We start from the raw sequence: 25,651 nt of genomic DNA, 5'->3' as shown, positions 1-25,651 counted from the left end.
CTCCAGCTGAGGCCTAACCAGAGCAGAGTAGAGCGGAAGAATGACGTCTCGTGTCTTGCTCACAACACACCTGTTAATACATCCCAGAATCATGTTTGCTTTCTTTGCAACAGCATCACACTGTTGACTCATATTTAGCTTGTGGTCCACTATAACCCCTAGATCCCTTTCTGCCGTACTCCTTCCTAGACAGTCTCTTCCCATTCTGTATGTGTGAAACTGATTTTTCCTTCCTAAGTGGAGCACTTTGCATTTGTCTTTGTTAAACTTCATCCTGTTTAACTCAGACCATTTCTCCAATTTGTCCAGATCATTTTGAATTATGACCCTGTCCTCCAAAGCAGTTGCAATCCCTCCCAGTTTGGTATCATCCGCAAACTTAATAAGCGTACTTTCTATGCCAATATCTAAGTCCTTGATGAAGATATTGAACAGAGCCGGTCCCAAAACAGACCCCTGCGGTACCCCACTCGTTACGCCTTTCCAGCAGGATTGGGAACCATTAATAACAACTCTCTGAGTACGGTTATCCAGCCAGTTATGCACCCACCTTATAGTAGCCCCATCTAAATTGTATTTGCGCAGTTTATCGATAAGAATATCATGCGAGACTGTATCAAATGCCTTACTAAAGTCTAGGTATACCACATCCACAGCTTCTCCCTTATCCACAAGACTCGTTATCCTATCGAAGAAAGCTATCAGATTGGTTTGACATGATTTGTTCTTCACAAATCCATGCTGGCTGTTACCTATCACCTTACCACCTTCCAAGTGTTTGCAGATGATTTCCTTAATTACTTGCTCCATTATCTTCCCTGGCACAGAAGTTAAACTAACTGGTCTGTAGTTTCCTGGGTTGTTTTTATTTCCCTTTTTATAGATGGGCACTATATTTGCCCTTTTCCAGTCTTCTGGAATCTCTCCCGTCTCCCATGATTTTCCAAAGATAATAGCTAGAGGCTCAGATACCTCCTCTATTAGCTCCTTGAGTATTCTAGGATGCATTTCATCAGGCCCGGGTGACTTGCAGGCATCTAACTTTTCTAAGTGATTTTTAACTTGTTCTTTTTTTATTTTATCCGCTAAACCTACCCCCTTCCCATTAGCATTCACTATGTTAGGCATTCCTTCAGACTTCTCGGTGAAGACCAAAACAAAGAAGTCATTAAGCATCTCTGCCATTTCCAAGTTTCCTGTTACTGTTTCTCCCTCTTCACTAAGCAGTGGGCCTACCCTGTCTTTGGTCTTCCTCTTGCTTCTAATGTATTGATAAAAAGTCTTCTTGTTTCCTTTTATTCCTGTAGCTAGTTTGAGCTCATTTTGTGCCTTTGCCTTTCTAATCTTGCCCCTGCATGCCTGTGTTGTTTGCCTATATTCATCCTTTGTAATCTGTCCTAGTTTCCATTTTTTATATGACTCCTTTTTATTTTTTAGATCGTGCAAGATCTCGTGGTTAAGCCAAGGTGGTCTTTTGCCACATTTTCTATCTTTCCTAACCAGCGGAATAGCTTGCTTTTGGGCCCTTAGTAGTGTCCCTTTGAAAAACTGCCAACTCTCCTCAGTCGTTTTTCCCCTCAGTCTTGATTCCCATGGGACCTTACCTATCAGCTCTCTGAGCTTACTAAAATCTGCCTTCCTGAAATCCATTGTCTCTATTTTGCTGTTCTCCCTTCTACCCTTCCTTAGAATTGCAAACTCCATGATTTCATGATCACTTTCACCCAGGCTGCCTTCTACTTTCAAATTCTCAACGAGTTCCTCCCTATTTGTTAAAATTAAGTCTAGAACAGCTTCCCCCCAGTAGCTTTTTCAACCTTCTGAAATAAAAAGTTGTCTCCAATGCAGTCCAAGAATTTGTTGGATAGTCTGTGCCCTGCTGTGTTATTTTCCCAACATATATCCGGATAGTTGAAGTCCCCCATCACCACCAAATATTGGGCTTTGGATGATTTTGTTAGTTGCTTGAAAAAAGCCTCATCCACCTCTTCCACCTGGTTAGGTGGCCTGTAGTAGACTCCTAGCATGACATCTCCCTTGTTTTTTGCCCCTTTTAGCCTAACCCAGAGACTCTCAACACTTCCATCTCCTATGTCCATCTCTACCTCAGTCCAAGTGTGTGCATTTTTAATATATAAGGCACCACCTCCTCCCTTTTTCCCCTGTCTATCCTTCCTGAGCAAGCTGTACCCATCCACACCAACATTCCAATCATGTGTATTATCCCACCAAGTTTCAGTGATGCCAACAATGTCATAGTTGTATTTATTTATTAGCACTTCCAGTTCTTCCTGCTTATTCCCCATACTTCTCGCATTTGTATATAGGCATCTAAGATACTGGTTTGATCTTTCCTCCCAGTTTTGTCCTGACCCTCCTTTCTCTCTGACAATATAGCCCACACTCCCTCTCATTTCTGACCCATCTCCCCGGTCTCCATGTTCCCCAGTTTTGGAGACTGTAAACAGACAAAGGAGACAAACCAGGCTTTTTTCCAGACAAAGGAGAAGGGCAAAAACCTCTGTCTCAATTGCAAACAGAGCCAGGTGTGACCAGGGACTGGAACAACGGGCTGTTCACTTGCTTGTGAGATTGCAGGAAGACCATTTGCATTGTAAGCCACAGGAGACTGCAAAAGTAATGTGGTGTCTGCTCCCTAGTGGATATGGGAAGCTGAGCCTCCAGGAGGGCTTTCTGACTTTGAAGACAAAAACTTTGGGGATATAAAGATCTGCTTGAAAGACTTTTGGGGGATCTACCAAGTGAGAGAAGCAAAATGCTACGTTCTTTGACCTATGAAAGATGGGTTCTCCTGCTAATCTAGCTGGAGAATGCTGACCCCTTGATGTGAATAAGAAACTAGATTAGGCAAAGATGTATCTTGCTAGAGTTAAGTTTTAGACACTAGAAATACTATTATTTTGTTTATAATCCTTTCATATCTCTTGCACTTTAACAAACAAATTTAAGAGAGTTTTTTTTTAATAAACCTATTCTTAGTTTTACTGCAAATCATCTCAGTGCTGTGTATTGGGGTGGAGTGTATAACTCCCGCTGAGTTAACAGGTTGGTGTGTGTACTGGCTTTTTGGAGATAGGGAAAATGGTGTTACTGAGCACTCAGAGATAAGAGGGACTGGACGCTGCAGGGGAGACAGTTTTGGGGAGAATTGGGACCAAAGGAGGTGTTGGGGTCACCCTGCAAGGCGTAGCTGGTCTGGTGGAAGCAGGGGTGAAACCATTGTGCTGTGAGCATGCTGCTTGTGTCAGGATTCTGTGCCAAAGCTGCGCAGCCCAGAGGCATCCAGAGTTAGAGGGCAGGTGGGACAAAACCTCTTACTGGTCAGGGTGAACTCCCAAAGTGTCTCAGTGCTACAGTACATTTCCTAGTATACTGTTTTATGATAAAATGAAAGTATTTATCAGAATAAATGACTAAATAGTATTATGTGACGTAGCGACTTTCAGCTTCTTAGGGTTGACTGGCTTGCAGAACCTTAAGCAAGCAAAAATGTGGTAATCTGCAATGAGTCTTCCAATTAGCATGAAATGAAATTCTCTTTTAGCTCAAAAGTAAAACCCTCTTCTTTGGTACACCTGCCGTGTGGCCAGTATTGGCTCTGTCCCGGCAACCAGTTCAAATAGGAAAAATGAATCTAAACTAGATGAAATTCCTTTTTGGTGCACCAGCATGATTGGTGTTGGCACACTTTCGAGGGGAACTAGCTGTTGCTGCACGGTCAGCTGAGAGAACTCGCGCACTGTGGCATTCGTCTTTTTGTGCATTTAAACTAAACGTTACATTATTCTCTACTGTTCAGGGCTTATTTCCCATTGGTTGAACCGTCTAATGAAGGATCATTAGTTTTGATTGGAGAAAAATGTTAGGCTATTTTAATCCTCTCTACAGCGTTTCTCTTAAGTGTAGCAGGAGCCGAGCCGTGCCAGGCAGTGCCAGCTCTAGCAACTGGCTGACCTTTGTGTGGTAAATGTCAGCGGTGCTCACTCAATCTTTCAGATTCCAGTTGCCTTTTTGTAACCTGTGCTCAGGACACTGCCTTAAGCTACTCTCTGAAGAACTGCTTCTCTAGTCTAAGCCATACTGTACCCAGTGTATACGTACAGTTGGGCTGTCTGATTATCACAAGACTTAATTGTGTTTATAGCTGTGTATTAATTGTATTGCAGCTCAATCTGCATTGTTGGTGAGTCAGTTTTGAGTCTTGGGTTGTGTCTACACTACAAATGCTGCAGTGGCGCAGCTGTGCTGCTGTATTACTGTAGTGTAGACATTTACTACAGCGATGGGAAAACCCCTTCCATTGCAGTAGTAATGAGTACCCTCAAGTACCTCTTGAGAAGTGGTAGCTAGGTTGATGGAAGAATTTTTTCCATCAACCTAGCAGTGTCTGCACCATGACTAAGGTTGGCTTAACTATGTCTCTTGGGTGTGAATTTTTCACACTCCCTAAGCAATATAGCTAAATTGACTGACTGAAGTTTTAGGTAAACCAGACCTTGGTTACAGCTTTCATAGACTGATATATTTCCAAGGCCAGAATGGACCACTGTAATCATCTAATCTGACTTCCTGTATAATACAGACCATAGAAATTATTTTGGGGAAGTTCTAGTGCAGATCTTTTAGAAAAACATCCAATTGTGATTTTAAAATCATCAGTGATGGAGAATCCACCACAATCCTTAATAAGTTGTTCCAGTGGTTAACTGCTCCAGCCGTTAAAAGGTATGCCTTATTTCCCAGTCTGTATTTATCTACCTTCAACTTCTAGCCCAGGGGTAGGCAACCTATGGCAAGTGTGCCAAAGGCGGCACGCGAGCTGATTTTCAGTGGCACTCACGCTGCCTGGGTCCTTGCCACTGGTCCGGGGGGCTCTGCTTCTTAATTTAATTTTAAATGAAGCTTCTTAAACATTTTAAAAACCTTATTTACTTTACATACAACAGTAGTTCTAGACTTCTAGAAAGAGACCTTCTAAAATCGTTAAAATGTATTACTGGCACGCAAAACCTTAGAGTGAATAAATGAAGACTTGGCACACCACTTCTGAAAGGTTGCCGACCCCTGTTCTAGCCATTGGATCATGTTATACCTTTCTCTGATAGATTGAGGAGCCCTCTATTAAATATTACCCTTTAACGATGCTCCCGGCCACAGGAATGGGTGTACATTGAGTCTCAGTGCTCGTAACTTTCTCTATAGCCTTCCCCTCAGCAAACACCCACCTGCTTTGGGATAGGTGCAGATGAGCAGATCGTCGGGCCTGGCTTGGAAACTCTGGATCCGCTGCCATTCATTACAGGTGGCCTGGGAGAGCAGAATCCCCTCCACTTCGCCCAGTTCTGGACGTCCCTCTTTTTCCGGCATGAGCGCTTTAGTCTGTTCTTTGGACATAGTGTATCGCAGACTAGATGATCACCCAGCACTGAAATGCAGCCACCTCTGGGGTGAGGCACAGCAGCTATTAAACACCCACTAGTGTCCTGGCTGAGATGCTGAAAAAGTAACAATAGAGTAATTGTCTTCCATTTAAACAGTGCCTAGATACCAACCCTGTAAACCGAGCCGGGGATCAGAGAGATAAGAAGGGTTCTCTCCTTCTCCCATCAGCAGTAACAGGCCTTCAGTCTGAACTGAGTTAAGAAAAAAGAACAACCTGTATGCGATGCAGGAGTCAGATTCGAGTCTGGCTCAGATCTTGACTCCACCAAGCTAACAGAGTAAAACCGCTGTTAAAGCAGCAAGACAGGACTCTGATACGCACACACAGAGAGCAAAACAGTTGAGCAAAAAGCTGGCATTTGAAAATAACAGTTATTTCAGTTGTACATTTCAAGTAAGTGTTGAGCATGGGTGGATCCGTGGGTAGGGCAGCAGCCTTTGCCTCGGAAGACCTCATTCAATTGCCAGATTTCCTGTGTCATCTTGGGCAAATCGCTTAGTCTGTCTGGGTACATCTACCCAGCAGAAAAACACACACAGCAGTGAATCTCAGAGCCTGGGCCTACCGACTTGGGCCTGTGAAACCTAGTGAAGGGATGAAACTCAGAGCCGGAGAAGGAATGCCTGTGTGGCTGTTTTTAGCCCTGTAGCATGAGCCTGTGTATATAGAGCCAGACTTGGAGACTTGCTCCTGTGGCTTTATTTTGCAGTGTAGCTGTATCCTCTGTGCCTCAGTTTCCCATCTGTAAAATGGGTATAATAGCCCTGCCCCACAGAGGTGTCTGAGTGTGAATACATTAAAGATTGTGAAGTGCTCGGCTACTGTGACAATTGGGGCATATAAACACCATAGATGCGGTGTATAATTTCATTAATAAGCCTCTGATTTGCAGATGAGGGTGTGAAGGCCCAGAGACGTCCAACTCCATTCAATCCAGCCCAGCCAGGGGAGAAATTCGCAAACAGAATTTGCACAGCAAATCAGTGGCAAAGAGAGACCCCAGGTGTCCTGACTCCGACAGACTCGCTCATTTCTCAGGTTACACTCATGCCTTAAACTGTCTTTTCTTTTGCTCATTTGATGGATCCCAGCTGAACTGTAGTAACCAGAGAACTCTGGGAGTGATCAGTTCATCTCTTGCAATAACTCCTTTAAAACGAAGCCCCCAGTTAGGCCGTAAAGTTAGAGAACTTAAGTATGAATTTTACTGTTGGCTTTTTAGTGGATCTGAGCCAAGACTCCCACCTACAGCTCCTCAGCTTTTTACCTTCCGCCTGTTGTCTTGACAAAGCTGATCCAGCCTCCTTCACACCTCCGATGGGTGACCGAGATGGTCAGATGGGGTCTATAAAGCTGCTTAATCTGGATACTGAACTTTCTCCTGCTGGGGAGGAAAGTTTCCTTCTTGATCAGCTAGGCAAAGCCAGGGTGCTGCTCTTAGCGGGTAGCATTGTTAATGTGTCACATGACTCAGCAGTTTCTGTTCCTCACCCCATCTGCGGCAGAGTCCGGGAGCTGTTCTTTGAAACCATGGCATGGCCCCTCCACCCGCAGGAAGCGCTCATGTGAATTTAATGGGCATTCTCGAAGCCGGGAAGAGTCAAAGAGCACAGATCGGATCGAACAGAGGCAGTGTGGTTTATTTAGCTAAAGCAGGGGAGTGGGGTCTAGTGGATCAGAGCGGGGGGTTGGAAATCAGGACTCCTGTGGTCTGTTCTCAATTCTGGGAGTAACTGTGACTCCAATCCCGCTGTGAGCTAGGGCAAGTCCCCAGATATCCTGAACGCCCAGCCTCCCCACGCAGCTGTAACCCACTAGACCTCACTCCCTTCCCAGAGCTGGGGATAGAACCCAGGAGTCCTGGCTAGCCCCCACCCTCCAGCTTTAACCCACTAGACCTCACTCCCTTCCCAGAGCTGGGGATAGAACCCAGGAGTCCTGGCTCCCAGCATCCCCCACTCTAACACACTAGACCCCACTCCCCTCCAAGAGTTGGGGATAGAACCCAGGAGTCCTGGCTAGCCCCCACCCTCCAGCTTTAACCCACTAGACCTCACTCCCTTCCCAGAGCTGGGGATAGAACCCAGGAGTCCTGGCTCCCAGCATCCCCCGCTCCAACCCACTAGACCCCACTCCCCTCCAAGAACTGGGGATAGGTCCCGGTTGTTCCCAGCCCCCCTGCTCTGAACCCTAGATGGCATTTCCTAAAGGAATGCAGGAAGTTCCTGATGGGACACAGGACACCAGTGCTTGTTTTATGATGACACCAAAACCAAAGAGAAATGAGTGAGATGGAAGAGTCAGGGCCAACTTTTCTCCTGGCTAGCTAGAGAAGCTAGGCTGCTACTAGAGCAAGGTTGGGGGTAGCTTCCCCTTCCTACATCTTTTCAAGATGCTTCTTCCTTCCAACTTAGAGCCCTTTCTCGCACAGTAAGCAAATGCTTACTGAAGTAAGCGGGGAGGGATCCTGATGGAACCAATAGGTGGCGCTGTTTGCAACCCAATTCTACTGGGATTTCCACCTAAACAGCGTGAACCCGACACATCCATTCCATTCAGACCAGGTAACCGCGTGTATCATGTTTTCGGGACTGCTGTCTACAGATCTAGAAGAAAACACCGGCTCCATTGAGACCACACCCCCACTAGGCAGCTTGATGAGACTTGATGAGCCATGCCCATTGATACCAGCTGGGGAGCTGGCTCTAATTATCTCATTATTACTCACGACAGTTCTGGATAGAGTGCTGGGCGTTTATAGGCTATGTCTACACTGCACACTAAGCCCGGGTTCTGACTCAGGTTTGAGCCCAAGCCCCTACTTCTGTCCACACACAAATCAGTGTGACTCAGGTCAGCAAGCACCCCGGACGTGGGTCTAGGATGCTGCTAGAGAATGGGTCAGAGCCTGAGTCCCCCTGTGATTTGGGTCCAAGCCCTGTCCTTCTGCAGTGTGGACGCAGGTCAAGCCACAGACCTGAGTCAGAGCAGTATGGATGTGTTAACATGGCTGTGAGACCCGAGTCCAGCAAATGAAAACCCAAATTTACTGTGCAGTGCGGACACTCAAATCAGGCGTGGAAACACCGAGTGCACAAGTCCGGGTCTCACAGACCCAGGTTTACAATGCAATGTGGACATACCTGTAGAGCTTAAGACAAGAAGGGACTGTCCATCAGATAGGAACATGGGACTGGAAGGGACCCCCTGGGTCATGAAGTCCAGTCTCTGCTCTCCCAGGCAACTTTGGCATATAATCCTGGTCATTAATTGGTCATCTCCAGCCTGAATTGACTCCTGGCCAGTTTATCCCCGTGTTGTTCTTGCACCAACACTGCCCTTTAGTTCAGTAGCTCTTTTCTCTCTCTGCTGGTTTGCCCCTCAAGGTATTTATAGAGAGCAAACAGATCCCCTCTTGGCCTTCATCAACCTGGGCTAAACAAGCCAAGCTCCTCCAGCCTTCATGAGATTGGCTGTCCATTCCCCTGACCATCCTAGTAGCCCTTCTCTGCACCTGTCCATCTACTCTGATCTACTGTGTGGCACGGGCCAGAGAATGTAATCCAGTTCCCTCTGCAGTGAGCCCAATAACTTGTGTTTGCCTGGAACTTCTTCCAGAAAGGCGACTGCTCTGGAACTGAAGAAGCCACCACTTCCCCTGGAAGTTTGTTCCAATGGTTAGTAACATCTTTGTGCTGTGCTGGAGGAAGACTAGTTGTGGCCTTGCCGTGAGCAGTGGAGGGAGGTCTAAAACAGGCATGGCTCATAGCAGTTCTAGATGACGTGACAGTGAAAGTGCTGAGGAGTGCTAGCACCTGGTCTACTTTGCAGGGAAAAGCTGGAGTAGATACATCCTCTGAGTGTTACCGTCTCATGAAAACCTGACATGTAGGTGTCCCTGTGATATTTATAAGGTGCCTGACATCTTGGTATCACAGCGGTAACAGCACACAGGAGATCTGAGCTAGTTGAGTCGGCTAGTGGTTAGAACACAGGGGAATGGACATTAGACTCCCGGTTCTAGCCCCAGCTCTGGGAGGAGAGTGATGTCTAGGGGTTACATCAGGGGGGATGAGAGTCAAGACTTGTGGGTTTTATCCCTGGTTCTGGGAGGGTAGTGGGGCCCATTGAGTTGGGGCTGGGAGCTAGGACTCCTGGGTTCTATCCCTGGCTCTGGGAAGGAAGTGGAGTCTAGTGGGTTAGGGACGGGGGAGGGCTAGGATACAGGACTCCTGGGTTCTATTCCCAGCTCTTAGGGGGACTGTGGTTTAATGGTTACGGTGGAAGATTAAGATCCAGGACCCCATGATCTTCTTTCGACTTCGGCTGAGAAGAAAGCTTCTGTGTCCCGTTCCCTGATCCCCTAAACCGGCCAGTCCCCTATCCTGGGGCTGGATCAGAGCCGTTGTTCCTGAGAGAGAAAAGGCCTACATCCCATTCCCTGATCCCCTAAACCGGCCAGTCCCCTATCCTGGGGCTGGATCAGAGCCAGCACCCCCTAGAGGGGAAAAGCTCCCTATCCTATTCTCTGAGCCAGCCAGTCATGCAGCATTTAGGGTTATAACTACAGCACTGTATTCCACAATGCACGGCTTGCCAGTCAGTTTGCTGAAGCCGTTGATGTACAGCTCAGGGGGCCCAGTGGGATACAAAGCCAGCCAGCGCCGCCCCAAGATAAGGGCCGGGCTCCCAGAGAACGTAGGAGAAAAGGCTGAGGCACAATTACGTACCTAGACTCCGAGCAGCAGGGCAGTTGAGCTGTGCCATGAATGGCGAGCCAGCAGGGAGTGGCCTTATCGAGGGCTCCTTCTTGTTCAAATACCCTGCTGCTGGCGTGATTGATGGCCCCCGAGGCCAACCGGCTACTGCCCACCCCGCACCCACTTCCTGACCCAGAGCACGTGTGTTTGAATCATCTAATCAGGGCGGCGGTAGCATGCCCTACGCAAGGAACCGTGGGGACGCATTGGCTAGGCTGAGCCCGCCAACAGGGCTCTGTCAGAACCATTCTCCTGAGCCAAACGGGCTGGGCTGGCCAGGGTCAAGCGGGAAAGGGAGCTGATAGAGCAGTTCCTTGGAGTCAAGTGCTAGGGGGCGCTGTGCTGCAGGGAGCAGGGTGCAGGCACTTCCCCTTCACACTCAGTACAGACCCCAATGCCCACATGATGATAAGGGGCGCTCTCCTGAGGCAGACAGTGCTGACTCCAATGGGGCACTAGGGGGCGCTGTGCTGCAGGGAGCGGGATGGAGGGCTCAGTAGGGGGCGCTCTCCCCTGGCAGTCAGAGCAGACCTCAGCGTGGTGATAAGGGTTGTGTGATGCAGAGTGCCAGATGGGGGGCTCAGTAGGGGGCGCTCTCCCCTGGCAGTCAATGCTGACCTCCGTGCTGCGCTACAGGGTGCTACGAGCGATTCATAGTCTGTCCCCCCGGCCCTTCCAGTACAGAATTGTTCCCTACAATCAGCTTTCCAAGGCTTTGCTCAATTTTAAATTTTAAATGGCACCGGGTCCCAGCCCTGGTCTTGGGAGGCGATTCCCGACTCTGATGCATCGCACAAGGGGTTTTCCCGATACTCAGTCCAAATCCCCCATCCCGGAATTTGATGCTGATCGCTACCTGTGCCGGGATGCACCTGGGCCTTCGTCGCCCCCTGCTGGAAAAGCCCCGGTCCTACTACACCCTGCCCCACACAAGCAGCGGCAGAGGAAGGTCCTCTAGGTCTGCCTAGAGAGGCTGCACGGATGCAGCCAGTCAGAGCCCAGCAGGCTCAGATAAAAGGTACTTCAGGGGCTTAGCAGGTCCTGACCTGGCCCCAGAACTGGGCCTGATGAGGGCAGACTGTTTTACTACCCTGGAAGGGATTCATTTTGACTGTGACAGTCAGAGGGCTGAGCCTCTGAAGACCTGCCAAGTGAGGTTGGCAACACACCGACGTGGTGCCAGGAATGGGAAAGGCCTACAGTACCACACGTGGCAGCAGGAGGTGCTCCAGAGGCGACTGCCCCGGTTACACTACCCTAAAGAACTCCTGTGTCTGGATTTCACTACCCTTGAGAGCTGTAGATGGTTTCGTTTCCCCTCTCGCTATTTCTACGGTCTAGGGGTTTAATAGCTAAGCAAGCCCCTAGCTTGAAGCTCAGAGAGAGGAGACACGCTAAACAAGAGCCCTGACTGGCTTCCTTCGGAGCAGTTCCAGAGCATCAGTCCTGTGAGTCCGGGACAGACCCCCATGGCTGGCCCGGGGCAGCTGACTTGGGCTCACAGCGCTCAGGCTGAGGTGCTATTAAATTGCAATGTAGATGTCCTGGCTCAGGCTGGAGCCCAAGCCCAGATATCTACAGGGCAATTTTATAGCCCTGCGGCCTAAGCCCAAGTCAGCTGACCCAGGCCAGCCGTGGGGGTTTTATTGCAGCGAAGACATACCCACCCACCGAGTCCACAAGCCCCACAAACCAGGCTTACAAGGCAGTGTAGACATATCCTTGTAGTGCACTGGCTCCCAGAGAGGATAAGACCCTATTGCTGCTACCAGCTGACGGACTCATAGACTCATAGACTTTAAGGTCAGAAGGGACCATTATGATCATCTGGTCTGACCTCCTGCATGATGCAGGCCACAAAACCGTCCCTACCCTTACCCTGACTCTGCTGCTGAAGTCCCCAAATCATGTGGTTTAGAGACTTCAATTAGCAGAGAATCCTCCAGCTAGCGACCCCCGCCCCATGCTGCGGAGGAAGGCGAAAAACCTCCAGGGCCTCTGCCAATCTACCCTGGAGGAAAATTCCTTCCCGACCCCAAATATGGCGATCAGTAAAACCCCGAGCACGTAGGCAAGATTCTCCAGCCTGACCCTCATTAGCCATTATACTATTTACCAGCGATGGCACGCTGTTCCTTTGACTAAAATCATGTTATCCCATTAAACCATTCCCTCCATAAACGTATCTAGCTTAATCTTTAAACCAGACAGGTCCTTCGCCCCCACCGTTTCCCTCGGAAGGCTGTTCCAATATTTCACCCCTCTGACGGTCAGAAACCTTCGTCTAATTTCAAGCCTAAACTTCCCCACGGCCAGTTTATATCCATTCGTTCTCGTGTCCACATTAGTACTGAGCTGGAATAATTCCTCTCCCTCCCTGGTATTTATCCCTCTGATATATTTAAAGAGAGCAATCATATCCCCCCTCAGCCTTCGTTTGGTCAGACTAAACAACCCGAGCTCCTCTAGTCTCCTTTCATACAACAGGTTTTCCATTCCTCTGATCATCCTAGTGGCCCTTCTCTGTACCCGTTCCAGTTTGAGTTCATCTTTTTTAAACATGGGAGACCAGAACTGCACACAGTACTCCAAATGAGGTCTCACCAGTGCCTTGTACAACGGAAGCAGCACCTCCTTATCCCTACTAGATATACCTCGCCTAATGCATCCTGAAGCTACTCCTGAAGATCAAACAGCTAGAATAGCGGACAGTGCCATGAACTTCCAAATTGTGCCAGGGTAGGACTACAGGGGACATGTCAGCCAGTTGTGATGTATCATGATGGCAGCTCTGGAAACTAGCCAGTCTCTCCTGGCTTGGGATTCAGAGGGAGGGCCAGGGCCCTGGCTCTGGGCCTCTCTCCCCCAAGATGGACTTTACTGACTGTTCTTGCTTTCTGTGCTAACAAGCTCTGTTCTACACTGTGGTCCTGTCGACTATAAACCTTCTGTTTTACATGCTGGCTGAGAGTCCCGGCTGATTGCGGAGTTGGGGTGCAGGGCCCCTTTGGCTTCCCCCGGGGTCCCATCCAGGTGGACTTGCTGCGGGAAGTGCACAGTGAGACCAGAAGTGCCGAATGCTCCAGGTCAGACCCTTGAAGGCTGAAGCAGTGTAGGCTTCTTGCCCTGGTGACAATGGACTGTCTCTGTCACCCTCCCACCCCCGCTGCCCACCACCTTCCTTTGTCTCTTTCCCCGGCAAATAGGTGACCTGGCCTGCACCTCTCCATTCTCCAACACCTCCGGCTGTCACACCTGCCTTCTGGGCATCTCTGCAACAATTACACACCTGTGTCCCACCACTGAGATACTTAAGTAATACATAAGGGAAACTGAGGTACACACAGTATTCACGCAAAACAGTAAGACTCGTATACAACATAACAAGGGAAAAACTCTACTTCGTCACAGGGTCTTATTGCAGTGTAGACGTATCTGGTGTTTCCTAGTCTGCACTTGAGCATCCACACTGCATTGTAAACCTGGGTTTAGGGTTTGTAATGTAGGCTACATTTCATCCATTTCAAGAAGTAGGGGCCAGTGTTGCAGAACCATTAGACATTTGTGGCAGCAAAGATGTATCGTTTAGTAGTTCTCTGAACCTCAGCCCTTCCCCTAGCCAAGCAGAAATGTTCCCTATAGGTCTTATCACCATTAGCATCAGTCGGGTCGCTCTGGATTTACATCGGGATCACTGACTCCATTGACATCAGTGGGGTCACTCTGGATTTATGCCACGGTCACTGAGATCGGAATGTGGCTCCGGATTTGCAGCAGGCAGCGCCTCACATAGGCATGTGGTATCTGGCCTACCACTCCCATGAAGCTCTGCAGCACCCGAGTCAGAGGCGGTTTAATGTCGAACTGGCTCAAAGCGAACCAGTTTGCCGTTTCAGAATGGAAATGTTTTCAGAATTTTTCATTCTGTGAATAAAATGCAGAACTTTGACTTTTATCCCGAATCCGTATGATAAAACGAATGTCAAAATGATCAGAATCTCTCATGGCATAGAATGTATTATTTTCAACCATATCGATCGCCCATATCACCATAACTTATGAGCACTTAACTATATATTTTAAATAGAACTAAAAATATTAACATGGCAGCTTTACATCCAACACAAACTCAGGTAACATCTTGATGCTGACACCTCACGGATCTAACTCTCTACCCCAGACCAGTCTCCTTCTGTACAAGCTAAAGTCTTGGCCTGTCTCTCTGACATCCCCTCGGGGATGTTTATCCATCAGCTTAAGCACAGCATGGTTAAACCAGAGCTCTTAATCTTTCTCCCCCAGGCCCTCCCCACTAGGGCCTACCTCCTATCTCAATCACGGTGGACAACACCATCCTACTGGACTCAGCCTGGATGTGAGGACCTAGCATAGGCACCAACTCCGTGGGTGCTCTGGGGCTGGAGCACCCACAGGGAAAAAATGGTGGGTGCTGAGCACCCACCGGCAGCTCCCCAATGTGCCAGGGGGTGCTCGACCCCAGGCCCTGCCTCCACTCCCCCTTCCCCCCAGTGCCTCCTGTGTTCTGGCAGACCCTGCCAATCAGTACCTCCACCTCCCTCCCCATGCCTCCCACTCGTCGCGATCTGCTGTTTCGCGGCATGCAGGAGGCTCTGGGGCAGACCAGGAAGGAGTGAGGATGCGGTGCGCTCGGGGGAGAAGGCAGAACGGGGCAGGAAGAGGCGGGGTGGGGCACTGGAGGGAAGGGGTGGAGTGGGGGCAGGGCCTGGGGTCAAGCACTCCCCGGCACATTGGAAAGTCCAAACCACTGAGCTATCCCTCCCCCCTTTGCCATCATGTCACAGGTCAGCTGCTTGTCCTCCCTTTCAAGGCCCTTCATGGCTAATCCCCACCCGACCTATCATCCTCCTTTCACTATAAAGGTCAGCTCAGGATGGAACCTGAGACCTAACCCTTCCCCCCCCGGAATTAGGCACCTAAGTACCTTTTGAGGATCTGGGCTTAAGGGCTTTGCTGAATCAGGACCAAACTGCACACAAAATAAATCATCCCCTTGGGTCTTTCTGCGTTTTAGTTTTTTAGATGCAAAATTATTCTGGTCTTACATGGGATTAAAAAAAAATCAGTTTGTTGTAAGGAAGTATATACAGTTTCTTTAAAGGAATACAGACAGGATGGGGGTCACAATCTAAAACCCGGTTTCCCATAATCAAAATAGAAACATAGATCACATGGCTCTTGATTTGGCTGGCAAAGCATGGTTGAACCAGCACCATATTCCAGTGTGTTACAGGCCTGCTCCAAAGTCCGGCGATGTTCAAATGTCCATGCCTTTGGATCAGACCCTATAAACACCACCCCATAGTACAGAGCCAGTCCACCACAGGCAAAGGATCTTGGCATATTCTGCTGCAGGAAACCACAATGGTCGATGGGATTCCCTATTCCATCCCTTGAGAGGGTGCTACATACTTTCCACTGCCCTGCTGATCAGCTTTGGCCAGCCATAGCTCCACCTTGTCCTTGAGTAGCTGCAGCAGGGAGTCATTCTTACCTCTCCACCTGCTACTGTGGAAAAGCGGAATACCCTGTATTTCGTTGCATCATCCATTTACAAGTCCCCTTTACTGTAGTATCCGAGCCCCTCACAATTCTCCATGCATTTGTTCCCATATCCCCCCCCCAGTGAGGCAGAGCAGAGCTATTCTCTCCATTGTACAGATGGGGAAACTGAGGCACAGAACAGCTAAGTGACTGTCCCAAGGTCACACAACAAGGCTGTGGCAGAGCAGGGAATTGAACCCGAGTCTTTCAAGTTAGCACCTTAACAACTGGGTCACCCTTTTTTATAATAGCTTTTAACGCTAATGCCCAGCTGAAGAGAGATTTTTCTCAATGTGTGAATTAAATATTTCAAGTTCTGCAGCACAGGGACCACCTTTTTATTCTATTTGTACAGCGCCTGGTACAGCACGATTAGGGCTTCTAGGTGCTACAGCAATCCCTATAAATAATAATAATAATTAAATATATCAGTATTTAAAAAAGAAAACTGGGAAATCCAGTTCTGTCATATGCAACCATAAAACTCCTCCCATAGGTAATAAGTGGGGTTTGACCCACAAACCTCCCATTTCCCAGCATGCACTTCTACCACTGAAGCTATGGAAGTAATTATTCCTAGAGTTTTCTTTTCAACGTAAGATGTTGTCCAGACATTCTCCTCAACTGGTCAGTGTAATCCATTGTTTCCCAACCTTGACTAGCACGTGTTGGGTCACCAGTGAGGACTGAACCCAGTACTGCTGGATCTCAAAACCTGAGTCTATACTGCCTGAGGCAAAAGACCGGCTCCAGTAACTTAACGGCAGTAGCAGATTCAGACATGTATACATATACTCCAACCACTAGAGGGGGACAATGAGCCAATGATTTAGTGTGAGGTAGACTCAGCGGTAGCATTCCAGATGCAAACTCTGCTGCGGAAGATTTAGTATATTTAATACGTTTCATGGAAACACCTTAGGTTTCTTTTGTACAACCTGGAGCCAGTTTTGACCTGGCACTGAGATTGCCCCTTTAAAAGCTTCCTCTAAACTTTTCAGTGCCTGCTCTTGGGTTACATTATCCCAGTCCCCGGGCAGATCGGCTGGTTTAGTACCGTACTCTCTAGCAAACTGTTGGTTGAACGCCTTGAAAACAAACTTCCAATAGTTGGAAGTTTTGTAGCCGGAATCTGCTGGAGCACGACAGGGCAAGACACTGTTATCTTCACAAAAACAATGGCGGTAACCTATGTGGATGTGGGAATCCCTGATAAGCCACCCAGAATAGCACGGAGAATAGTCAAGTTTTGGGCCATGTGCCAAACAGGGTAAAAAGACTCTCTTAGGTTTCATTAGCCCTTGAGGCCGGTGGACTGAGGCAAAATGAATTTTGTGATCGGTGCCTTCCGCTTCACAGGGGACCTTACAGAATGGACAGCACTTCCCACAGCCAAACACGTGCTTAAAGATCTCCTCCTGGGGCTTCAGAGACAGGATGGAGAACTTAGACTCAACATCCAAGTCTTTAAACTGGGATAAGATTGCTTGCTCAAGTGCAGGCAGAAAGTCTTGAACAGCAATGGGAAACTGGTTTGGAGTTGTTGTATTAATAAGCTGGATTCTGGCTAACCTGTCCCTGGATATTACAAGATCCCTTTGCAAATATTTGAAAAAACTGCCTAAAAAGTCAGTCTGAGTCTTGGAGTTCTCCAGAGCATCCCTGATTTTCTTTATTACTGTGGACAGAAGCTCTCTCTCCAAATCTTCCACGCCCCTAGTCTCTTTGTAGTGATCTAACAGGTGTGTCCATATCCACGTTTTGGCAAACTCTTCGTAGTTATTAATATATTTCACATAGCCATCAAAGTTCATCTCCTCCAAGAGTCTACTCAGCATCCAAAATTGGAAGAAGCTCCGATTGCCATATCCAATCCCCTGTGCACTCTTGCGAAAATTATCCACTATTTTTATACCAAGCATCCTATTAACATAATCCACCAGGGCAGGCCTCAGACACGCCTCACAGAATATCCTGATCCCCTTTGGAAAGGTGGAAAGGTTTCTTTTCCTGCAGTGTCCCAACAGACCGTCCGCTTTCCCTTTCATTGTTTTCATGTTCACGGCTTGGATCTGATGGTTCAATCTCTCAGGGCTGCTTTGGTGGTCAAGTGCTTCTTCACACTTTCTGAGCCAATACCGTCCAAGTTCTTTCGTCAGGCCATTGGTGCTCCTGATGAAATCTTCCCTGTACTGCCCTGTCAGAAGCACATTTGCAGCTCCGCTTCCAATGTAGTTTTGCAAAGAATCCAAGACCCTCCGTTCTTCTTGCTGCAGTTTCTGCCAAGTTTCACGGTTTAACCTGCTTAAAGCCACATGGTCTACTTCAGCTTGAGGTTGATTCTGGATAAAAGTTTCTTGCTCAGACACCCAGAGATGCATCTCCTTGCGGAAATCCCATTCCCATTCAGAATACTTTGTAAACAGCTGGTTATACGAGTGAGCCACAAAGCTATTTCTCAAACTGAAGGTAGAATTTGAATGTTTTATAGCATTCCACAAGCTCCTTACCCATTCACTAAACTGGGGGATGTCCTTAAGGGGTCTATTAGATGAGTATCGTCTCATGAATTCAATCAGGTATTTCTTTAGCTCAAACACACTCTCACTGTATTCCATGTTCACTGGAGCCATGGGAGGGACTCCATGCCACAAGCCAGGGATGTACCAATTGTATTTCTCTGCATCATTATGTATAATACCAGGAAATTTCGTTTTCCTGATTCCTTTTTCTGTACAAGCTGCGGCAATGGTCATTTCATCCAGCGGCTCCAGGAGCTGATACCCATCTCCCGTGTTTTGTTCATGTGCGGACACATCACTGACGTTCTGATGCACAAATTGGCAGTTTGGATGTTGCCTGATTTTCTTCATTTTCAGAAGTGTATCTAGCGTAATTTGCAGAACACCCTTCATTTCGGTGGCGTTCTCCATGGCCATGTTAACAATGGTTATGTCACTCAGTCCAATCACCAGTGTGGCCAGCTCATTGTCATGTTGATAACTGTCCTCCAACTTGGCCAGTTCGGGGGCTTTCAAGCCTTCTGTGTCTATCACCAGGATGACATCACAGCCCAGCTCCTGCCGAAAGTTCTCTGCCACTTTAATGACTGACATGAAGGCTCCTCGTGTACATCGGCCACTGCTCACTGCAAACTGCAGGCCGAACATGGTGTTGAGGAGGGTGGATTTCCCAGTGCTCTGCCCTCCCAGCACCGTTAGAACCAGCATTCTGGACCTTCCCCCCAGCTTGGCATGGAGCTGGGTCAGAACATCTGTCACCCAGTGCAGTGGGATGTTGGATACATCTCCGTCGATTAGTTCTAGAGGAAACCCTTCCAGCATCAGGTCAGCTGCTATGCCTGGGAGATGGATGAGTTGCCTTTGGGTTTTTAGCTTTTTTCCTTCCTTCACCATTGCACATTCAGCTTCATAAAACTGCCCCAACCCACGCATGAAATGCTCAACCCCTAAGGAACTGGAGGAAATTGGTTCATGCAGTTTTGCTCTATGTTGGGGATCATCTCCTCTAACATGACATTTCTCCTTATAGTCAGCCTGCAGGCTGGAGAGATTGCCCTGAGCAATATGACCCAGATGGTATTTCATCCACTTTAGGAAGTAGTGTGTTTCCACTTGAGAGAGTTTTCCTAGCCCAGTAATAAACTTGACCATCCCATCAGTAAGCTCACATTTATCCGGCCGGGTATATAAGTCCAACCATTCCTCTCTTTGCTGAGATGCATGGAGCCCAGAGGCTGCGTCCCCTTGCTGTTGCATTCGGAACAGCTCTTTCTCCGCCTTGGCCAACTTTTTGCACAGACTCCCTGGGAGTCTCAACATTTCCCTCTTGTACTTTGCCACGTCCTTTATTTCCGCTGTGATTCCTGCCACCCGTTTGCTCGCACTTTGGCATTCCTCAGAGTCCTCGTCCACCCAGATACCTAATTCTCGTGCTGTCGCAGCCGTGTCTGCCACGGAGGCTCTCTTGAGAGAGGACTCCATGAGGCTTCCAATGGTGAGCTGCAGCTTCTCCACAAACTGAGCATGATTTAGGGTGTTCTCTCTCATCAGCACACTTAGTTTGTCTAGTTTCAGCACCGACTCTAATTTATACAGGAATTGCAGGGTCTCCTCGGGTTTCTCAATCTTGCAGTTAAAGATGAAGTAGTATTTAGTGGCTGATCCCTGCAGAGATGATAAGAGCGTGTATTGTCTCTCGTTGATACTCTCAGTAACAATGAACACTGCTGAGGAGACCTCTGTTAAAAAGCTGAACTGCAGCCAGTGGGACTCAATGTCTCCACGCAGGTTTGTAACCGCAACGGGTTCTGGGAAAAGGTCTGAATTTTCCTTCCCAGCAGGGAAATACCAGGAAATCTCGACCAGCCCATCTGCGATTTCCCGAGGGATGTTCCCAGACTCCATGTCCCGATGGATGAAGAAATCGTGGTGCTGCTCGGAGGGGCTGAGAACCTCATTGAGGAGTTTGGACTTGGAGAAGCTGCAGCTCCCCAACCGCACAAAGGAAATGGTTGGCATTGCTGTGAGCACCAGGCTCTCCTCTCTGAACCCTCTGCTCTCTGCCAGGGAGTGCGGCCTCCACTTCCTCACAATGTCCCTCATGGCCCACAGCATTAGGGTGCACTTGGGGGTGTCGAGGGCAGGTAGCAGCAGAGGGAGGGCAAACTGGCACATGGACATTTTGGACAGGATCTCCTGCTGTAGGAAACTGTCTGAGCAAAGCAAAACAGCACAGAGAACATCGAGGGAGTGCAGAGAATTGCTACTGTCCATGTTACTCAGAGAAAGATTATTGTAATCAACATGTGCTTTCTGCACCTCATTGGACTCTTGATCATCAGATGCCCCATGCACAGGCCTTGTGCTTCTGGCCGTCCCATTCAGAGCCATGACTTTCCTCAGGAAATGCCATGGTAAATCCCCTAAGGTGATAAGAGCCCAGTTCTTTATGCTCTCTGGGTTGATCTCTTGGAGATCCCTCAGTCTGAGCTGCCTGCTTCTGTATTGCTCCAAGTTCAACTTCTCCAGAACTCCCTGTGTGGCTCGTCTTCTCTCTGCAGAAAAAATAAGAACATGACATTTACCCATGTCCAGCCTCCTCCAACTTTTACTGTGCCCATTTCCAGATGTCCAGCCCCACAAGTTTAATTCTGACCCCCTACACCTTCACACCACCCATCCCCAACCTTAACTCTGCTTCTTTACCTATGTACACCCTCCTCTAACCTTAACTCTGGCCCCTTACACCTTCGCACCACCCATCCCCAACCTTAACTCTGCCTCTTTACCTATGTACGCCCTCCTCTAACCTTAACTCTGGCCCCTTACACCTTCACACCACCCATCCCCAACCTTAACTCTGCCTCTTTACCCATGTCCATCCGCCTCTAGCCTTAACTCTGCCCTGTTACCCTTGTCTATCATCCCCCATATTAAGTGTTCCCCTTTTCACAACGCCTCATCTTGCTTTCAGCTACAAGTCACAGGCTCTTCTTCCCTGCCACCCGTGACATAATGCCTTAAACATTGCAGTCACCCCATACTCTCTGGCTGACTGCCAGGAGCTGGGATTGGACAACAGGGGATGGATCACTCAATGATTGCCCCATTCTGTTCATTCCCTCTGCAGCATCTGGTATTGGCCAGTGTTGGAAGACAGGATACTGGGCTAGATGGACCATTGGCCTGACCCAGTATGGCCATTCTTATGGTATAAGCTGGATCCCAGACTGCCCCCCTCACTCCCATGTTAGGGCCAGAGGCCATACCCTCTGTCTTATACTTCTCCATATAAGGATATGCGTCTCTCCCACCCCCTCCTGATCACCACCTTACTATTGGCTAGATAGCCCACTCTACCTCAATTTACCCTCCCACAACTGGTCAGAGTCCCCACCTCCATGCACAGACCAGATGGATGCTCTTCCCATCTCGTTCATGATATGTAGGCACTGAGACGCTCTCGCTACCAGCCCCATACACCCCCATGCACCCCGGATCCCTCAGCACCTGCCATACGCAGGTGGGGTGAGTGCAGGTTACTTCATTGTACAGCTAAATCTCTGGCTATTGCAATTCATGTGTACATCACAGGAGTCTTGAATGTCCTTCATGTGGCAGCTAATGGGGCTATCCCCTGGGAGTGGAGTATGGAGGACGCAGTTACATTGCTTTCCTGGACTGCATCCCTTGCAGAGACGAGTTTGTAAATGCAAATACCTTGGGAAATGTCTCTCTCCTCTGGTTCTGGGTGTCTCTGAGTCTCTGATTCCTGCTCTGGGTTAAAATCACCTTTCTCCCCCAGCTCTGGGGCTTGTGGCGTGTCCGAGTTCTGCTTCCGTCTTAAAAGATCTAGCAAGGAAAACAAGAGGAAGCACAAATGAATGGCTCTCAGTCACTGACCCCCTCCAGCTCGGGCATCTCGAACTCCTGCCTCAGTGAGCAAACAGGAACAATCTGCAAACAAGGAGAGATTGGTTTAAAGTGCTCAGTCTGGGGCAGTCGGAAATGAGCTGGTTGTGGGTCTCTCTATATAAACCTTTGGGGGGGTGTTTCTTAGCATAAATGGGGCATTTGTGGGGTTGTTTTTTTTTAAAAAAAAGAATACAGCACACAGTACAATATTTTTTAAAATTTGATCTTAGAAATGGAGATTTTGGGTATCTCTGTGGGCATGGTCAGAGTCTGTGCATGTGTGTATGTGGAGTCAGTGTGTACGAATGCAGTCAGTGTATGGGTGTAAAGTGAGAGTCTGTGTGTGTGTGTGTGTGTGTGTTTTTGTGCGTGTGCAGGCAATGTGTGTACATGCAATCAGTGTATGTATGGTCAGTGTGTGTGTGCAGTCGTGTGTATGTGCAATATGTGTACATGGGATCAGTGCACACTTGTGTGTGTACATTGCAATCAGTGTGTGTACATTCAATCATGTGCGGATGTGTTCAATCAGTGTGTGTGTATGTGCGTGTGCACGTGCAGTCAATGTGTGAATGCAGTCAGTATATCTGCAGTGAATGTGCGGGTTAGTGTGTGTGGTCTGTGTGGGTGTGCCTACTCAGTGTGGGTGTACATAGTCGGTGTAGTTGTACATAGTTCAGGTAACTAGGCATGCACGTGTGTGTGTGTGTGTGTGTGTGTGAAAAACATATTAAAAGGAAACCACCACCTGTGAAATCTAGTCAGTTTCAGAAAATGAGTGAGTAATGGTTTCAGACTCTGTCTCAGCATTGTGCTAGGTGCTTTTCAGACAAACTCCCTACCTCTGCCTCCCCCCACCTCCTACCTGAGATCAAGATTCCCTCACTCACCCCCCTCCTGCTGCCGCCCCCCCATTCCTCCCCGATGAGTACAGGGCACCTCACTGCCTCTGGGCTGTTGGCCCTTCATTTTCAGTTTGTACCAATTTTCACACTTAAAAAAAAAAAAAACAGATGAAATTCCCAGGAAATTTAAAACAAAATAAAAGCAAGAAAATGAGGGGCCTCGGCAATATTATATGTGCCGGTTTTGGGGGTGCCTGCAAATGAACTCCGTGTGCAAAACGTAGCAGTGGGATGGCTAACTGCCTGATCTGTGGGTGCAATATTTTTGATCCTGGTGAAATATGTCAAGGCTGAGGCCTAACTGACAATTTTGTCTTAGAGAAACAAGGCGGGTGAGGTCATACCTTTTATTGAACTCACTTCTGTTGGTGAGAGAGACAAGCTTTCATGCCACACAGAGCTCTTCTTCAGGTATGACCTCCTCACCCGCCTTGTCTCTCTAATATCCTGAGACCACCATGGCTACAACTACACTGCACGCAGTTTAGGCTGACACGTTTCACATTCTGGACTCTGGAGTGGTGCTGCCAGTTGGTCGATCCCAACAGAAGCGTCTTTCGGTGCCTTACCACAAAGGGCACATAGTCCACCCTCATGTGACATGCCCAGGTTGTCAGCTGTCTGCAGAGCTCAGTTATTGCTGGGAGCTAAGGCCAAAGAACTGAAGGGATCAGTGCTCCTGGCCTTTCACGTGCTTCCAGCTAGGGACGGTTTCTAGTTGGGCTCAGGCACCTAGGTAACAGGCAGCAGCAGCTGATCACAGAAAGGGAAGAATCACCCAGAGAGAGAACAGATTTGTTAGTCCACCGAGTCTCTCCCCACCTCAGTCACTTGCAGGAGGGGCAGGTCGGAATCGCTCTCTCTGGCTTATGCCTTACCAGCTGAAATAGCCTCGGTGAGTCTCTCTGCTAGTGCTCTGTGCTTGATTTCTCTCAGCACCTGCACAGCCACCTCCACCCCGTAGCGCTCCCCGTAGTGCCTGATCAGCAGGTCAGTAACATCCACCGGATCCCCTTTCTCCAGCCGGCCCCAGGGAATGGCTTGGTATCCCTTCTCCAGCTGAATCCTTTTCAACTTGTGCTTGAATCTCTTGAGATCATCCTCCCCCAGGTCATCCAGGGTCTCTAGCAGCAAGGAGTTGCTGCTGCCTGTCTTCTCCATACCACCCCCTCAGCCAGGACCCAAAGCAAACTGCTGGGCCATCACCGAGAAAGAGAGAACCAGGAAGCAGCTAGACCAAAATTGAAACTAAAACCCTGCTGAGTTCAGCAGAGCCCTCCCATTGCACTTCCTGTGACAGCTCCCCAAAGGACACTATACAGGGCTAAGCATGTCACTTACCATTCCAACTGCAAATCCTCCAGGCACCCACTAAATAGGTCTGCCCGTCTGATTTTAAGGAAGGAATGCAAGCTGTGAAATCAAACACACCCCAAAAGTGACTATTCCCAGGCAAGGCCTAGGTGTTCTGTTCTATATCTGGGACTTGGGAGGCCTGGTTCAATGGCCTGTGTGACCTTGGCCAAGTCACTTACTTAGGCCCATGAGAGTTCGGCACCTGCATTCCGACTCCTAGATTCCAAGGCCAGAAAGGACCATTCTGAGCATGATCTCCTGTGATCTGACCTCTGTGTCACACGAGCCAGGGAATTTCCCCAAATAACTCCGAGATGTTTTTAGAAAAACATCCCATCTTGATTTGGACATTGGCAGTGATGGAGCATCCACCACGACCCTTGGTAAATTCTTCCAGTGGTTAACTCCCCCCACTATTAAAAATGTTCAACTTATTTCTAGTCTGAATTGGTCTAGCTTCAACTTCCAGCCGTTGGATCATGTCAGACCTTTGTCTACCAGACTGAAGAGCCCATTACTAAATATTTGTTTTCCTTGAAGACACTTATAAGCTGTAATCAAGTTACCGCTTAATTTCTTTGTTAAACTAAGGCTGTGTCTACACTACGGACCTTACGGTGGCACAGCTGTACCACTGCTGTAAAGTCTCCCATGTAGCCGCTCTGTGTCGACAGAAGAGAGCTCTCCTGCTGGCAACTCCAAACGAGTGGCGGTAGCTATGTCGGTGGGAGAGCATCTCCCACCGACATCGCGCTGTTCACACCAGCGCTTTTGTCGGTGAAACTTTTGTTGGTCGGAGTGTGTTTTTTTACCACACCACTGACCGACAAAAGTTTTACCAACAAAAGTTCTAGTGCAGACAAAGCCTTGATAGATTGAGCTCTTTGAATCTGTCACTATAAGGCAGGTTTTCCAATACTTTAATCATTCTCGTGGCTCTTCTCTGAACCCTCTCCACGTTATCAACATCCTTCTTGAAGTGTGGGCAGCAGAACTGGACATGGGATTCCAGCAGCGGTAGCACCAGTGCCAAACACAGAGGATCTCCTGTTGTAGGAAGCTGTTTGAGCAAAGCAGAACGGCACAGAGAACATTGAGGGGGTGCAGAGAAACTCTGGCTTCTGTGTCTCTATGCCAAGATATCCT

The 25,651-nt window shown here is 48.4% G+C and overlaps 1 protein-coding gene across 1 annotated transcript; it reads right to left on the bottom strand.

Moving 5' to 3' along the window:
• Positions 1–16,283: 16,283 nt before the first annotated feature.
• On the bottom strand, positions 16,284–25,080 carry LOC135978624 (up-regulator of cell proliferation-like). Its single transcript, XM_065579500.1, has 3 exons — positions 24,028–25,080; positions 22,050–22,181; positions 16,284–20,884 (listed from the first exon to the last, which is right to left on the bottom strand). Exons 1-3 carry the CDS (start codon positions 24,308–24,310, stop codon positions 16,713–16,715), a joined length of 4,587 nt encoding a protein of 1,528 aa, XP_065435572.1. The 5' UTR covers positions 24,311–25,080; the 3' UTR covers positions 16,284–16,712.
• Positions 25,081–25,651: the final 571 nt, after the last annotated feature.

This window comes from Chrysemys picta, unplaced genomic scaffold (assembly GCF_011386835.1).
Source record: "Chrysemys picta bellii isolate R12L10 unplaced genomic scaffold, ASM1138683v2 scaf345, whole genome shotgun sequence".
Lineage (NCBI taxonomy): Eukaryota > Metazoa > Chordata > Testudines > Emydidae > Chrysemys > Chrysemys picta.
The sequence above is the reverse complement of the archived record's forward strand: the minus strand, read 5'-3'. Positions and strand labels throughout refer to the sequence as shown.